The following is a 17,531-nucleotide window of genomic DNA, read 5'->3' on the forward strand; positions in this document are numbered from 1 at the left end:
GACTTGGAAAGACGTTCCGCGCTAATGACGCGGGTTGCATCAGCTTCTCGGAGGGTTTTTAGCACTTTATTGTCTGCTTGTTAGCGCATAGAACCGTGGCTAGAGGTGCACCGAAGCCTTTCACAGATAGCGCTAACGACGACGATGCTTCGGTTTATCTTTCGCTTTCTCTCTCTTTACGGCAATTTTTGTGGCTCGTGCCACAGCCGGAGCCACGAGTACTTTCAAAAGCGAAGTGGCAAAGTCTACAAGATAGAGATGACCGAAAGGACAGACGCTTTGGGTTCCCATGAGGGAATCTTGGTCACCAGCCTTTTCTTGTTTTTGTCCTTGTTTCATGTACCCGGTGGCGGTTGTTCTCTTAATACTTTTTTCAATACCCAGCAAGTGTGACAAGGCTGAGGACCAAAGAGAGCAGAAAACCTGAGCACGGGCGCGGCTCTCGATTCAGGGCAATTGAAGTCTGTTTGAGGATACATATACCGACCAGTTTGTTAAATACAGCACATCTGCGTTCTTCGTGATGATATTAGTGCAAGGCCAACTTTTGGAACATGCATTAGAGCATGAATATCTTGTGGGCGTGCATTGAAGAAAGACTGCGACTAATTGGACTGTCTTAGCAAAAAAAGAATAGAGACATGTATGTAACCATTCACATTTCTTTCATTATTGCAAGGGAGCCAGAAGTGATAACGTTTCTGCCATTCTTGGCTTGTTGTATCAATAATAGTTGTACTTGAAGGAGCACAGTGTTTCTAAGCAATAGTGGCAGCCAGACAAGACTACCTTCCCTTCCTCCAAAAAAAAAAAAAATCAGAGCCCTTCCACTATTGTGCAGATGGAAGCCAGCGAAGCTGTGACTATGGCGGGTCTGCTATAGTGAATATTGTTATAGTGAATTTATATATTATCATTATTGACTGTATTGAGCGTCTTCGGCATGTTCGTCAAAGAGCGAGGATAGCGGCATCTTGTTTTCGCCAAGCGAGATGGCCAAGTAGAGCGTTTTCTGCGGCAATTAGTCCGCCCCATCGTCATGGAGCTAGCATATGAGCCACAGCGTTCGTCTCCGCGGCACACTGCACGGCATCGTCAGGATCCTGACCGGAAGATGTGGTTAAACGAGCATCCGTCCATTAGTCAGTAGGAAGGGCAACTCCTGATAACAGCGCTAGCGCGATCTCTACGTCACGAGAAACAGGGGCACAATGATTGGTGCGGCCGCCAAGTACCGCGACACTTGTGAAAGACGCATCGGCGCTGGCGAGGGGTATAATGGGCCATCCATCCTCCGTTTTGACACCTGTGCTAAGGCACTGCTGGCGGGAAACCCCCACGCACATGGAGCCGAAATTGTTGTTCTACGCCTCGTTTTGTCCGCGGACGCCATGCGCCCGAACCTAGCCATATACAGCTTCTCTGTAAAAAGGAAGCTAAAAACTCTTTGCATAAACCTGTCACTAAAAGCACTTGCGATGGCAAGTTTATGTTGCATTTGTACGTGGTGCAGCTGACGTACTCGTCCTTGGTCATCACTCGGCACTTCCGGTTAACGTCGACTAACTTGCGCTAGTAAGGCGCAGATCCTGTAAGGCTTGGCGAAGCCTCTAAGTTTGCCGCGGGGCGGTATTGTTGTACCACGTTCCAGCATGTGATTTCGGTGAACACCTCTGCGTCATTTACCGCACGCATCTGCGTCCGGCAACGACAGACATAAGGCTTAAGCCAAGATGACGCATACTAATGTGAACAATGCGTATAGGCTGCTATCGCTAATTACGTTTTGCGTGATTACACATCTTGGAGGCACAAATGACAAGCTTCAGGCAAAAGGCTCCATGGAGCAGCGCAAACAATAAGTATAATTTGCTCTCGCAAGTAAAAAAAATAATAGTGCGCCGATTTTCCGCAGACATTAAAGCTAAAGGAAATGTTGGATATATTGAGAAAGTTGTCCGGATAGCGATGGGATCGAAAGCCCTCATCTCAGTAGAGAAGCCCATTAAGCTAGCGTCATTGGCCTCTTAGCAAGTTCTACGGGATCCATGTGTCATTCCGTAGTATGTTTATGGCGCGTAGTCCAGATGCACCATTCCAATTAATTATATTCAAAATTGTGAAGTTAGAGTCTTGGCATAGCTAGATGTCTAAAATATGTGAGAGACATTCGCCCCTAAAACGATTGTTAAATTTCAAGCACGTATTGCTTACCGCACGACATTCAATTTTGTGTAGTCTAAAGAGAAAATACATTAAAAATATCGCGTGAGCAGCAACCACATCTACCAGTTAAACAAGATGTTGACCGTCGTGTTCTGGGCAAGATACATTGGAGGAAAGCTAGCTTGTTTATGAATAAGGTTTATTGGAGGCACGCGTTTACTTAGTTCGCCAACTGTGTGTGGCCGAGCTGCGTAGAAGAACAAGAGAACAAACAATAATAAATGCAGAGCCTGCGAGCTATGCCACCACCTAGTTACGCCAAAAAACCACATCTAAGCTCTCCCTAATAATTCCATGCGTTCCAAGCTAGTTTTTGACACAATCCAAAAAAGAAGTGCAAAGATGCAGAATTTTTTTTAGACCACGCGCAGGCTTCGCGGCAGCGGCGCTAGATGACGCCAAGTGTTCTTAGGGAAGCGCGAAAGAGGAATGCCGCGGCACTACACGTCTCATACGTAACTCGTTTCAACGGTGTTAATACATTGTGTCGCTGAACTGTTTCAATGCGAAATGCAGAGAAGTGTACAATCTGTTTCTATGCGGAGAGTATAAGTCGTTTTCGGTGAAGAAATTCCTGCGGTTGGGTTTCAACGACTGGAGTGGACAGCGTGTAGCTTGTAGCAAAGCTACTGCCCGTTTGCAGTTATAGAACCGTGTTCTATGCCTACAAGATCAGTTGCGTTATACAGAAAACATATTGAATTTGCGCCTTTGGTTTTAGTGTTGCTACTAAAATAGTACTCACTTGTCCTCCATCTGCTCTTTTTCTGCACCTGAAAGAAAAGGCGCAATGAGACAAATACATTTAATTCAGCATGCTGATTTTTCTTCAAAGAACTTCAGTAATATTAAAGCAGCCGTACAAAGTCTAACTACCAGTTTCTTAGGCGTTAATTTCATGCGATTTTTCTGCTGGTAGCTAGAAAGCCCTAATGTCGCGTAAACAGATGAAAATTGTACAATTTTTTTCTGAGAAAATTGAGGTGAAATAATGCAGAAATTCCGGAGGAAACATTCACTATTGCAAAATGCTGCGGGCGTCCTACGAAGCCAATGGGTACCTTGTCAACAACTGCTGTTTCATGCGAACATATGTCTTATTTATTTGAACTTAAGAATATACTTTCTTTATACCTTTATGATATCAAGTTAGGGCAAGAAAATTATATTTACATTCAGTACTGCCCTCTTTCCTGAAGTACAGTCTTCAAAAGATCGTGGGGCTTTAAGAATCCTTTGGTTATAATATTATATTTAAAGAGAGCGACACCCTTTACTATCCGTGCAAATAAAACGAAACGTATCCTTCTTAAAATCGTAAAGTGATGTCGCACCTTTGTTTCTTCCATGTTTCTTGCACCGTATGAAGATGATGACAACGACGGCGGCAATGACCAAGGCGATGACGATGCCAATGAGAACTCCTAAAAATGGCCGAATAACGATCATGCCTTGAACACCTGCTGTTGCAAAGACACCATGAGGAGAAAACAAGCAATAGAGTTAGTGGTGATGAAGGTGCTGGAGCGGCGTTGCTTGAAGCCCCAACATTTCATTTAATCTCATTTATTATCACATTGTAATCCCGCAAGCCTTACACAATGGAAGGTGGCCGGGGGGAGGGGTAAAAAAAAGACGCGTAAAAAGGGTTGCTCAAGTCCCAAAAAAGAAAAAAAAAATAAGGCGCACAAACATAAAAAACACAACGCTGACTTAGTTCGTACAAACCTGCCTCAACGCTTCCAGCACATTTATGACGGGTGCAAGCGTGTCGGCGCTAAATTGTGGTAATAAATTACTCCCCGATACACGTCACCAAGTGCTTACTGATTATTATGAAGTCGTCAGTGCTCAGAGGGCGTTACAAAACAAAGGAAATGATTTTTATGCAGCACACACGAGCATTATCAGCAACAGTAACAAATACCAAAATGTTAATGATAAAAACCCTAGTTTTCAAACAGTCGTCCACATCAGATGCTGAACCTATTTTGCGATGTCTTCAGCACATACCACATGAAACTAAAAAAAATCTTAATTTCACAATGCGGTATCTATAATATGTAATATCTTATAGCAGGAAACAGTTTGCCAACTTTCACTCTATTTTTTTGCTATGCGGGGAAAGCCTCAGTTACTGAAACACAAATAAACAAACCACAGGTGCTTCTACTACAGAACTTGTTCAAGGTCACATTTCATTCGAGACGCTCCGCAATTCTACGAACACAAAGTTCGCCCACCTGTGAACTTCTCCGCAGGCCTGAGCGTGTGGGCCATGAGGACGTAGGGGGCGCTGCGACCCTTGCCGTTGGTGGCGTACACGAGCACACGGAAGGTGGCGCCACCTGGCAGGCCTCGCGCCACGAACGCTGCTCCCGCACCCAGCGTGTTTGTGAGGTTGGCGCGCAGAGTGCCGGAGTCGGCATCGTACAGCTCGGCGATGAAGACAGGTGGCGCCATGCCGCCATCCCAGGGGCCCTCTATGCACTCGAGGGACATGCCGTCCTCCGTGGCGTTCACTTGCGAGCAGTTGATTACCGAGTCCGGAGGCCCTGCGCATACAAAGCAGCCAGACGCGCTCAGTGATCCTGACGGCAGAGACAGCACACAGCAAGACAAAAACGACAGCCACGATTCTCGAAAGGCACGGGTGAAAGAGAACGTAAAAAGAAGAAATACGAGCCTAATGAACTGCTGAGAAAGGCTTCTAAGTAAGGACAGCACTGAGCCACTGACACGGCTAGAGTAAATACTGGTTAGGAAAAGGAGTGCTATGTGTGCTTATTGGCAGGACTAACTAGGAGATAGAGGTACAGAGGAAGACCCCAAAGCAGCAGCGCATGAACATCTTATTTCAGAGGGTCGGGCTAACGTCCGGATAAGTCACTAACATCAAGCATTTGTATTGATGCGAATGTGGAAGTTCGTGGCCGAGAACGGCAACTAGCAATATTTGTTGGAGTTATGCTTGCGCAGAATAAAATTTTTCTTTTTACTAGAGTTTTACTACAATAAAACAACTTGTTTAACCTGTTTCTGCCGCAGTGATTGTGTATAATGCAGTGAAGCTCATACAAAGATCGGCGTTGCTTACACAGTGTTATGCTTTGTTCAGGACAAAATAAGTTGTTCTTAATTTTTTGGGCATGTCACCTGGCGTGAGGTATTAGGAGGAGGAGGAGGGGTGTTTCTAGCCAGCAGCTACAAACTCTAGTCCTCATTTTTTCTCTTCCTTTTCATACAAGTCAATTTAGAGCTCTTCGCCACAGCAAGGCCTAACGTGCAGTGAAGCTTACGCACATAGGGATGAAGCAATATTAAAAGTTTAAACTCGGCTACCGTTAAAGCCCGTTCTTTTTATGGTATTAAAGACTCCGTAGAATGCTGGTGCAATTAATTCCGCGCAGTCTATCTAAGGTTTCAATCTGGGAATGTTAGTGTTCGTAGCGCCTTGCAAAGATGGCGATAGATCCGAGCTTCAGCGCAACTCATGAGAACGTTTGATTTAGTGTGTGTGTTTTCGACAGTGCACTTACACTTGCCAACTAATAATATCTGCTTTTAACAACGTGTGTTTGTTCATTAACACTACGCGTAGCGAGTTTAGCGTCATCCGAGTAAGCGTGCGCCGGCAACAATGCTCATTTGGCCACAACTATTTTTCATTTCTTTCGTGCTGCTTCTCTTGCAGCGGAAGGTTCTGGACCATGCCTTAGCTCAGTGATAATCGCTCTTCTTAGAGATAACGAAAAATGCAAGTTATTGCCGCTTGAGAAATATCCTCGACCAAGTTCGAGAAGTGACCGAAACTTGTGAAGCTCTCCCTATACACATTCTCATAAGCTCTCCAAAAAATCCCATGTTCAATGCTCGCCATTTTGAACACTTTTTTTTTCACAACTGCACCGGCAGTACACTCTGTAACCCCCTTCACCCTCTCGCACTTACCAACCCACTCCACACTTTTACGCATGGGCAATCTTCGAGCAAATAACAAAGACCCACGCTCTACACTGCACGGTCAGTCACGCGTGCAAGAAGGTGCAGTGAGCTTTCTGGAGAAGACGCATCGGCGGCCACGGAAAAACAGACACCACGGCCTCTCCGACAACCGCGCAGAATCCGAGGTGAAGTGGAATAGGTTCCAGGGAGAAAGAACGGCTCAAGGAAAGCAAATTTTGGTGAATGCAACGCAAAACAAGGCACAAAAGGACAATGGAATCGCGACGAGGCTTCGACGACCGTACTCTAGGCAGGCTGTGGCGCGAAGTGTGGCGGAAACGCGTAGGTTTGGGAGAGAGAGGTGGGCTCGCTTAGGAAAACACTAAACTTTTCATGACTTTCCTCTGCGATGGAAGCCTCGCAGAGACAAAGGAGAGGAACGCCATACACGAAATGGGAGGTACGCGCTACGCGTGCGCGAGACAAATCCTCGGCAGCCTTAAATAGGTGCCACTTCCAGCGTAGGCACAGGGCACACTGCACAATCCTGCCGCTACGCCTTCGTTATGAGGTGCTCTTCGTCGCCCTGCGCTGCACAAAGCCGAGAAAATCTCACGACCCAGCGCACTAACCCGGTGCGAAATTAATGCACGTATGTACGGCGCCGGCACTGCAAACGACGCCGCGATTATACGGAAGTATGGAGGCGGCCTCTGCTTCGTCCAGCGCGTTCTTTGTGCGAGCGCACCTCGCGCGCGCACTCTCGCGCGCCTGTTTACCTACGCCGAATAATGGAGGTGTGGACTTCTCCGTCGGAGGAGTGATATAGGTGCTTCCACAGTGTGACGGGGCTACTCAGGGATAATTTTTAGGCGGAAGCGGCTTGTAGGGACAGTATCAAAAGGAAAAAAAAAACGAAATTTGAAAGGTGGAGAAAGCTTCAGCTTGAGCTTATTAACGCTTTCGAAGAAAGAGTGGTTTTCATACCGGGAACGCGCGCACGCGCGCATGCACCCCCCCCCCCCCCCCCCTCCACCCCTACCAGTGAGAGAGAGAAAAAAAGCAGAACAAGCAAGTTAATGAAAACAGCAAAAAAGAAAAGAAAAAGTACACGAAGATTATTCTCGCCACGCAGAAATGTCTGCGCCGCATTTTCTTTTGTTTCTTAATCGTTCCAACGAATCGTTTGCCCTCGACGACAACTCGGCGCACTCTTGTTCTTGCGCACCACTGGCCAGACGGCCCTGCAACAGCAGTAAGGGCAGACGAGTTTCTTTGCTCGCGTTTTCCCTTCCTACGCATTAATTCTTCATACTGCAACAGTTGTGTCAACGCTCCATTACTCCGAATATAATGTCTCGGAACCAGACGAGTCACAAAGAACGCTGCACGGCAGAGATGGAAAACTACTACTACACGCAGTTTCTTGCTTCACCACGAAGGACTTTTGTGACATCACGCGGAAAGAGAGAGAGAGAGAAAAAAAAAGAAACACCAAAAAGAGAATTAAACGCTGTTTGCAGCGTCATCGTATATGCACTAGACGCGAACAAAGAACAGCGGATGAAAGAAAATGGGAGCAGCGACAGTTATACACCAAAAGAAAACGATGAAAGGTATAGAGTAAGCCGAAAGAGAGAAACGAAATGAATATAGTTCGGTACAAAAGAGGGGACATGTTTCGTCGAATGAACAGGCAGGATTGTGAAACGCGAGTTCGCAACGTAGCGGCGGATGCTGAGCGCGCTGGAAGCCGGAGTATGGACGAAGATGATGGGAGGCTGGGGAGGGGGCGGGTAGGCACGGAAGATGGCAAGTGAGGAGGTTAGCCAGAAACACGAATTTCTAATGGAGGGTCTCCGCCAGCGATGCGATGTTCTCAGCTTTTACGGGAACACGGATTCCAGAGTTTCAGATGTATTTACTTCTCGTATTGCTTCTGCTTCACACAGAGGAGGAGGAGGGGAAGGAGGCTACGGGTGCCTTAACCTCGAGGAATGAACTAAAAAGATATGTGAGCCCCAAAAATTTTAAAAAATGAAAGAAAGAAAGAACTGCGGCACGACGCTGGAACTCGGGTATCGATTCTCTCTCTCTTTCCACGCACCGAGCGCGCGAAGCCGCCCACCTCGTTTTTCATGCCCCCCTCATTTCGGTGCTTTAGTTTCAAAAAGAAGCCCCCTCCCCTCCCGGAATACAGATTCGGGTTGAGAGGAACGGCGCTGTATAAGACGAAACGTAATAGAAGACAAACGTCTGCGAATGCATTACATTTAATGTTTGCCCTGTTGTTTCATCGAGACCATAATTTGCCGTGGTATACGAACGTTCCTCTCCTGAAACACGCCTTCATTGGTCGACGAGATGACGGTGGCTGCCGAAACGCGAATTTTTCTCTCTTGTGCCTTTAGCGCTATACTTTTTAGGTCATCGCTCTCCTTCCCTCACGCTCCTATATCTCTCTTTTTTTGACATTGTGGAGACGTTTGCGTGCAGCGCACTGCAGACCCGGAAATTCACGTATCTATCGATAATTCATTCGATTCTCTTCTCATTCCACTTCATCGTGCGCCTAGCATTCCCGACCGCACATATTCGCTCTGAAAAATTCGCGCAGACCGGTAGTCTAGATGACGTCTTCGGTGTTCTCATGCGCCTTGCGTGTTTGTTTTGCGAGCGAAACGACTCACTGAGCCTTTCACGCTCGTCATTTGAAGTAGCAGGCAAAACCTTTCCAACATTCAATAAGGTGTCAGTCTCACCATCCATCACTCATCTGACACAGGTAGCTGAGAGCTTGCCGATGTGTTAGGAACCTTCATCCCCGAGAATGAAGAAAAATTTCGTGTTAGCGTGAGCGAAAAACAGATCGATTGACGTTAAGGCGAGGATGTAAAAAAAACACCATGTGCGAGCGCATTCAAGAGCATTTAGTGGAGCCGTTTTACGCTCTGCTGTGCGCATAATGTGTTTACCTCCAGTCGTCGACAGCGACGCCCTGCCGCCTACTCCTTCATTCTCTGAGCGTCTCCACGGCATCCCTTTCCTCTTCCTTCTGCCGACATCGCGAGCGGTGAAAAGCTTTGTTTCACGTGGTCTCCGCCGTCTGGCCATCTTGCTTTCCGGACCCGATCCTATATTCCGCCCGAGCGCGGTCTAGCGGCCCAAAAGAGAAACCCCACTCGAATTCAATTTGAGATGGAATCCTTTCGCATTGTCAAAGCGCCCGGCCTTCCGTGGCACGTGTTATTCAGGTGAAGGGCGGCCCGCGCCTGAAAAATCTGCAGCGTGGCATAGGATGGATGTGAGACGAGCGTAATACGAATGAGAACAGATAAGCGCCAAAATAAAATAATGAAGAATAGAAGACCGGGTATAATGTCTCCCCCCGGAAAGCCGCCACCGTATGCGACGATACAGGAATGTAAAACAACCTCGCCGGGACCCCCGCGACGCAGCGTGGTCGCTGTCCCCTTTCTATTCTACTCCTTTGTTTGCAGCGCTGCTTTTCTCTGCGCCACCGGGATGACACAGCAAGAGAACGTTCAAACAAGGAATCTGTGAACGAGAACTCCTGGAAAAAAAAATACAGACGAAGATGCAAGAAAGAAAGAAATGAAGAACGAAGCGAAATAAATAGAAACGAGTGACAGAGTCGGGAAACAATAACAATGGACAAAACAAAATCAAGAAAAGTTACAGAATGTAAGAAAAATAAAGGAACAAAGAAACGGAGCAAGGAATTACGTATAAAGCCATATTCCGAAACAACCAGAAAATGAACGCTGGCATTTTCAGCGGAGATGGAGAAAGCGAGCGGCTGTGACACAACGCCGTGAATAGAAAGAAAGAAGGAACGAAGGAAAGAAAGAAATTAAGAAAGGAAGGAGGAAAAAAAAAAAGAAAGAAGAAATGTAGCTATGCGTACGCACACACATATAGTAAGTGAGAAACTGTTACGACATGACGTTGTCAGCGCACATACATATATGTATTCCGCGCGCCGGAGGGGCACTGCGAGCTAAAATATGCGCGAGATTCTGGCCGACGTAAAACCAGCAGCGTGGAATATTTATAGAGGCCAGAACACTGAGCGGCGAAACATGAAGCTGTAAACCGCCACGCGGTGGGCGGGAGCGAAGCGACCCCCTCGTGATGCCGGCAGGGGGGGCTCAAGTGCGCGCTCGCGCGTGTATGCTTGCGTGAGTGTGCTGGCCTTAATACTGCCGTAGCTTGCTTTTCTTTAAACGTGTGTGTCGAGGGCGCCGCAGCTACGTGTTTAGATATCGGAAAGCGCTGCGAGCGCGTGCTTGCATCGACGTGAGTGTTTGTGTGTGATGTCAATGAGCGAAAGAGAGAGGGAGACAGCTTGTGCGCGTGCTTACACTATAGTGTTCAAGCGTGTTCAATTGCCAACTCGTTCATCTGTTGACTCTGCTGTATCGGCAACATTCATCGTCGCTAGAAAAGACCAAAAAGTACCCGATGTAATTTTACTAAGGCGAAGAAGAGGGATTACTTGGAGAAAATGTAGAAAAAGGTGGTAGCGTTCTTTTGCACTGAGTGTGTGGGTAGTGCAACTCAATCCCGCTCCTTTATGTTTCTGCCGACGCCTATCGTCTTTCACTCTCTCCCGAAAGTTTTTCGAAGAGACCTTCGAGTATACTTCCTTTTCTTTTCGGTTTCGCTGCACAAAACAGTCTGACATGAAAACTTTCTCTTCGTACGCAGCTGTCGGAGCTACGTGCCGGATGTTTATCACGAAATGCGACCCGGTTCGCGAATTTCGTCACTGATGTTTGCCAATGTATTTATGGATTCCTGTCCTTTTTGTTTTAGTGGCCGTCGTATAGTGCCCCGGGTGTCTCTGAAAGCCTATGGCGCCTCTAACTCGGTACAGGTCACCAGGTATCACATTCGGTGCATGCGCGTACAAACTGCATATTTTAGAGGGACGCATAGGAGCTTCATGACATTCCACCACAAGCATACCCTATAGAAAGACGATCAGAATAGTTACTGCGAAATGGATCCCGTGAGCTTTGCAGGCTGCACTGCATTTTACATAGATCAGCACTCTTCCTGTCTCCGATGCGCCTGCATCTGGCGCGTAGAAAGTACACAAGGCCGTCACTGCATTATGCTGCACTGTACAGGTGAGAGACAGAAAAAAAAAAACTGAAGTCTCTTCTGAAAAAAAAAAAAATATATATATATATATATATATATACGAATGAATAGATTTGCGATAGCAAGCTGAGGTCTCTCTTACACGTTAGGCCACTGACGTACGTACCTTTGCTCCTCAGGCGCTGCTTCCGGTGCGCGTTTGCGAGCTTGAGCTAGCAAAGCGCAGACGCTACGTCGCATTCCGAAACTTAGTGGTTTTTATCTGCGGTGCGGTGTTGTGGCGCCTTGTCGGCTAATGTAGGCTGACGCATTCAGTGTTTCAGTGCACACACTTGAGTATTTCTCCACTTTTCTTGCGTGACAAGACATACGACACAGTTTAGTGACTTCAGACAAGATGAAACTTAAGAGGAAGCTTTAGCTCGGGCATAAGTCCAACGCTGCGCTGCCTATTCAAATACATGTAAAACTCCGACACGGTTTTCAGATATAACCCCTGAACCGACTTTAATTAAACTTGTTCAATTTAAGAGATAAACTTAAATTCTAGTGACTTTTGGTGGCGGAATTACGGTTTAGGTCTGAAGCTCTTAAAAGGAACTTTCGAAACATCGTAAGCTTGAAAAATAAAAGCACGAAATTTACAATTTCCTAGCTCTGCACCAAGAACAGATATCGCAGTTCTTTAAACTTAACCCGTTAGAGAATCCAAAGGGTACAGGTTTGATATGTCAGTTTATATCTTACGTCAATTTCTCACATCGTTTACAAGGGTTTTGCAAAAGCTCTACACACATATTAGTATTTTTTTGACAGCTATATGGAATATATAAATTTTGTCCGCTTTAGATGACTATGATGTGCCATTTACAGAACTGTGATATCTTTATCATTGTTCAGTTACAGAGTTGTAAACATGATAGTTTCGTTATCTGAGAAATTGCGAGTTTTACCAATTTTTATTAAATAATAACTACATAAATCACATCTTCGCTGCCAACAGTCACCAGAGTTTAACTTCTTCTTTTAAATGCAACAAACGTAATCAAATTTGGAGCAGTGGTTTCCGAGTAAAACGATTTCTCCTTTCCCATGTATTTCTATAGGGGCCCCCGAACTAAAGCTACCTCTTAAAATTAATATCTATGGTTTTAGGTGCCAGAACTACATTATGATTACGAGGCATGTCGTAGTGGGGCACTCCGCATTAATTCTGACTGCCTGAGGGGGCACCGAAATCTATATTGCATTTCGCCCCCCCCATTCGAGATGCGGCAGCCTCGGCGGGGATCGAACGCGCGACCTCGAGCTCAGCAGCGCTACTCCGGAGCCGCTAAACTACCGCGGCGGGTATAGGACGACACTTATCAGTGCAAGCACTATAATTTGCTATCGCAAATAAACTGCCAGGTGAGGGCATGTTTCGGATGCACATACTAAAAAGGCGAGGCTTCAGATGAGAGGCTTCGGGAACAAGTGCTAACACTAAATATAACAACATAGCAAATAAAGATAGAGTCGCCAATATAATACGAAGCAGTGACAGTGACGGCTAGTACAGTATCGTATACATACAGACTCAGTGTACTGTTTAGCATCACTTCCAGTAAACATTCACAGTGATAAATAAGCTTCCCAGTTCGTCTGAAGTCGGGCTTTGTATACGCAGCCCGCCTGCTGGTTACGACGGTATTTGAATGTCGGGCGCGACGGGCCTGGCTGGGTGCGTGTCCGCGCACACGTGGGCAATACAGGGCAAGCAGAATATCGTTTTGAGATAGTTGTTCGTTCATGCCGAAGGGTAACAGACGGCGCAATATGGCGAGGACAGGAACAGAGAGTAACTGAACGTCCGCCAACATGGTTGGTGCACGTTCTGTTACTTTGTTTGTGTCCTAGCCGTTTTGCGCCACCTGCTACCTTTCGACAATACAGCCAAACGATCACTATAACCTACTATCTTTGGGGGCCTCTACCCTTGGGCACAGCGACTGGAAGGTTGTCGATGCCATCCAGGATTTCATCTCAGGGTCAGAAAGATTTAGATGATAAAATCAGGGCTTAGGGTTGCGAAATATTTTTACAGATTTGATGACTAGCTGTTTATTTTTTTTAGTTTTCCTTTATTCTATCAAAGTCGTGTGATATATTCTACCTATTCATTCTCATATGCGTACGTATTACCAAATTTGTGTTTGCAGTATTTTATAAATCTCTTTTCTCATTGTTATATCGAACTTCCCGGTTCTTGGCCAATCCCCCAGAGTGGGTATGTGCCACTACCACCAAGGCTCTACATCTACATCCATTTTGTGCGTTCCGCCAATTGACTCACTTAGCTTTTTTCACCTCCACGCTGTGCGGGGCAGTAAGGTGCACATTGGTGAGTACCGCAATGGCTGGCTAGTGAATTGTTACTGCTCTCAGCACTCGCACGTTGTCGATCAGCTTGTGCTACGTCGACGTCCCGACGACGCAGTAAAGAAAAAAAAAGCGTTCTGGTGTTGCAAAAGGTTGAGACATCCTTTTTTAGAGACACAGGCTGCAGGGATGGCACTGGCTGAGATAGGTTTTTTTTAGTTTCCTTAACTTTGTTAAAATGATATCTTTGAATTGATAATTACCTGCGATATACCACGGCAACGAACGGCAGTTAGAAAAAAAAAGGAAACGGTACTACTGGCGAAACCAGTCAATGTTTACATTTTTTAGATGCGTCATGCTCGCAGCCGTTATGATAACTGTTCGGGGATCCTGAAGTTCGCGCTCTTCATTTCGTACTGATTAAGTAAAACCTACCTCATGAGGGTGGTGCTGCCCAGGAAACCTTCATTAACCCCGGCTGCCCTTACGCTGAGGACTCATTATCATAGCGTACTAATCCTGTATTCGTGCAGCTGGCTCCATTTATAGCCCTTCTCAGGGTGCCTGCCCGACCAAATATTCAATTACACAGTCAAGGTCAAGGCTGACGGAACACCGACAGTGTTGGCTTTTATGCCGACTGAGAGGTAACGTAAACGGACGTCGGGGTGTTGGCGTCAATGCCCTGGTATTACAAATGACATCATTGATCCCAAGCTTCAAAGGATTGGCCAGATTCATTTGTTTTGTGATTGCCTTAAATAAAAACTGTCATAGGCAACTAATTTATATACCAGGTGTTCAAAATTTAGCTTTAGGGAATTTTTAAAAATCGCCTCTGGCAGGTAGCATAATTCGCATTGTTGAGCTGGGTTATTCAAAGAGGCGGACATTAGTAACACATATTCAACAACACACAATTAATAAAGAATGACTAATGAACTAAGATTCATAGTTAATTACTCTACGACACATTGTAATTTACGAATTGTAGCCGGTGAATTTGCAAGACGCATCCACTTGGAATGAATTTCCAGGATGACATCAGTTTCGTGATATTATTTGCCCAAGTGTGGGATGAAATACATGGGCATTTCAGTTACTTCTGTGCTTCAATGTATAAAACAGTATTTTGGTAAAAAAGTTAGTGGAACAACAGTGCATTTTTACGGCAGGTTTGATGGCGCATATTTCCAAACTGGTGTCAGTCTGGAAATTAATTTCAAGTGTATACGCCTGACAAGCTCACCGGCTACAGTGCGTAAATTGCAATATGTGCCGTAAAGTAATTAACTAAGACGTTAATTAGTGTAATTTTGTTAATGATTATAATATGTGGTTTAATTTGTCGTGCTACTAATGTCCACCTCAACGAATAACCCAGATCAACGATAAGCATTATGCTACCTGCGACAGGCGATATTTAAAAATTTCGTAAAGCTTAATTTTGAACACCCGATATATATAATATAGTTTTAGACCTGTGTGGTATGCACCAGCGTAAAATTTATGACATGTAGGTATATGAGCGAAAAACAAAGAAACAATGAGAATAAGATAAGTTCTCAAGACGGATCAGCAGTCCTTTAAGTCTCCGCCATCCATTTCCCTAATCTGCTCCTTTCGCTTCTGCATACTTACAGAGCACTCGAGCGTTTGTCGAAGAGCCTTTGTTTACTCGGTGTCTATACATATATCGACGTTCACTTTTTCAGATCCTGCCCTGTTTGCTCCTAATCTCATCGCATTGGATATCCCGCGTCTTATACGCATCTTTCCACACGCCGAGCTCGCTGCTTATAATTCTCCATGTTCCTCTTCCTTGTCCGGTAGCAAATACGAAACCCGACATCGCACCTAGCATCGTCTCGAGAAAACCGATACAAAGCCCCCGCTGCAGCTCCTTAAAGAAAACACGAAAGAATGTAAAACAGAACAAACATAGAAAAAAAAAGCAAGATATGGCAATCTACGCCGCCCGAATTCTCCGGCGGTGGCGAGTGACTGAAAAACTAAAAATGAATGGAAGGAGAGGAGCGATACGATGCTGGATAGAGGACGCAGCTCATTCATTTTCTTCGCCCCTTAAGGCTTAGGCGTCGGTTGGCTTGTTTGTTGCGCGCGGATGCACGAGCGCCCTGTTATGAATCTGCGGCCTCTCGCGAACGAACGAGCCGGGTCGAGCGCGCTCGCTCGCTCGCTATTGATTTGCACGCATCGTTCCGTCGTTGGCGACAACGACGACGAATAGGCCTCGCACGGCGCCGCCGATGATATCCGGCGCCTGCAGCAACCGGCTCCTCCGGGATGCGCGCTTCGCCGTGACACGCGACTGCTCTCCAGAGAAGCCCTCACTCTCCTCCGGGCCGTCTACACGGCGCGGCCGCCGCCAGAATCCTTCGCCGGAGAGAAGAGAGCGCCGGAGACGGCGGCTGCTGCGGCTTCGCGAACCGAAGGAGAGTCGGCGGAGCGCCGCAAAGTCATCGGTCTTCCTTTGTGAGCGCGCGCACCCATCGTCGTGTCTCGCTTGTTGGCTCCCCCGCCCCCCCCCCCCCCCCCTTTTTTTTTTTTACCGCTTGCGCACGTCTTCGACCTCCGTCGACTGGCTCAGATTGGCTTGGCTGGCTCCCGGCGGCTTGCTTGCGGGGAGGCTGTCAGCCGGCGAGCAGCAGCCGCCGACCGATGGGAAACGGTCGACCATTCTTCATTTTGTGCGATTACTTGGCATGTTTCGTTCGGAGAATAAATCTCCGTTAGCCTCCCTTGCGCGCCTCGCCAGCCTGGGATAAACTGGCAAGAGAGGTAGCAAGGCGCCGAACGGGGAGAGCTGAGGGGGGGGGGGGGGTTGAGGTCTTGTAGATACACCGCTCGGCCGTGACCGAAGTGGAGAATAAGACTTGCTGGAGATGGCCTCTTATATTTTCTTACGGTTACTTTGTGACCTGTTCTTTTTACCTCTCTCTTCGCTTTGTTGCTGTCTTCTAACTTAAAGAAAACGAATAAGTAAGCAAAGAAGGGGAGGCGGAAGGAGAAGATGGTCAAGCGTTATGAAAATAAAAGTATTTGTGGTTAGTGAAAGAGGGGTTTGGTAGGTAGCCGAGGCTTTCAATTTTACCAGTGCGTGAACGGGATGAAACCTAAAGGAAACGCGCCACGTTAAGCAACCAGGACAAAGGGGTGCCCAGTTTGAAGCGCGAAAGAAATATCGCTTATTCAAATTTTCTCCGGGGCTTTGCGGGCGCCGTTTTTGACAGGCGAGAAGAAGAAGAAAAAGGCACCCACGTGGCAGCGTTAACGAAGACGGGCAACGGGACCCTTAAAAAAGAGAAGAAAGGGCGTTTATATAGCTAGGTCTATAATACCTATATTGAGGTTTTCATCTTAATTCTTGGAGAGAATTAATGATACCCCGCCGACATGGCTGCACACAGCCCCACGTTCGTGGGCAGGCCTTGTGAAGGCTATGTAGCCCAACCGCCGTATATGCCCACTCGGCCGGCCGAGCTTCCGGGTCTCTTGATTCTCCTTGACAGATTGTTGAATACATGGTTCCGGCTCGCGTTGTTGACCCAGTTGCTCAATGGTTGTTTCAAAAAAGCAGCAAGAAGAAGAAGCGTATGAACGGAAAGGTATATCGACTTCTCTCGCTGGCTTTTTGTGTCTGTTTTGTTTTTACAGTTTTTCGTAACACTCTTGTCCAGAATGCGCCTTTACGACTGAAGAGCCCTGGAGAAAAACGTGCAGCGGAGCAAGACAGTGAACGTACCCGTAAGGAGAGAGCAAAAGAACATTGACGGTAATAAAAAAGGAAAAAGAAAGTACGACATGTGCTGTCGGTTCGGTCTATATCTGCGGCGACTGCCGCT

General features: G+C 46.6%; 1 protein-coding gene across 1 annotated transcript in view; it reads right to left on the minus strand.

Annotated features, from left to right (window-relative positions):
• LOC119455699 (protein turtle homolog B-like) overlaps positions 1 to 17,531 on the minus strand; it is a 298,519-nt gene that overhangs the window by 14,705 nt on the left and 266,283 nt on the right. Inside the window, exons 8-10 of the mRNA XM_037717123.2 lie at positions 4,470 to 4,781; positions 3,561 to 3,686; positions 2,972 to 2,999 (exon numbers count right to left, since the gene is read on the minus strand). Coding sequence (XP_037573051.1) covers positions 2,972 to 2,999; positions 3,561 to 3,686; positions 4,470 to 4,781 — 466 coding nt within the window. The remainder of the gene's footprint in view (positions 1 to 2,971; positions 3,000 to 3,560; positions 3,687 to 4,469; positions 4,782 to 17,531) is intronic.

The sequence above is a fragment of the Dermacentor silvarum genome, chromosome 6 (genome assembly GCF_013339745.2).
Source record: "Dermacentor silvarum isolate Dsil-2018 chromosome 6, BIME_Dsil_1.4, whole genome shotgun sequence".
Taxonomy (NCBI): domain Eukaryota; kingdom Metazoa; phylum Arthropoda; class Arachnida; order Ixodida; family Ixodidae; genus Dermacentor; species Dermacentor silvarum.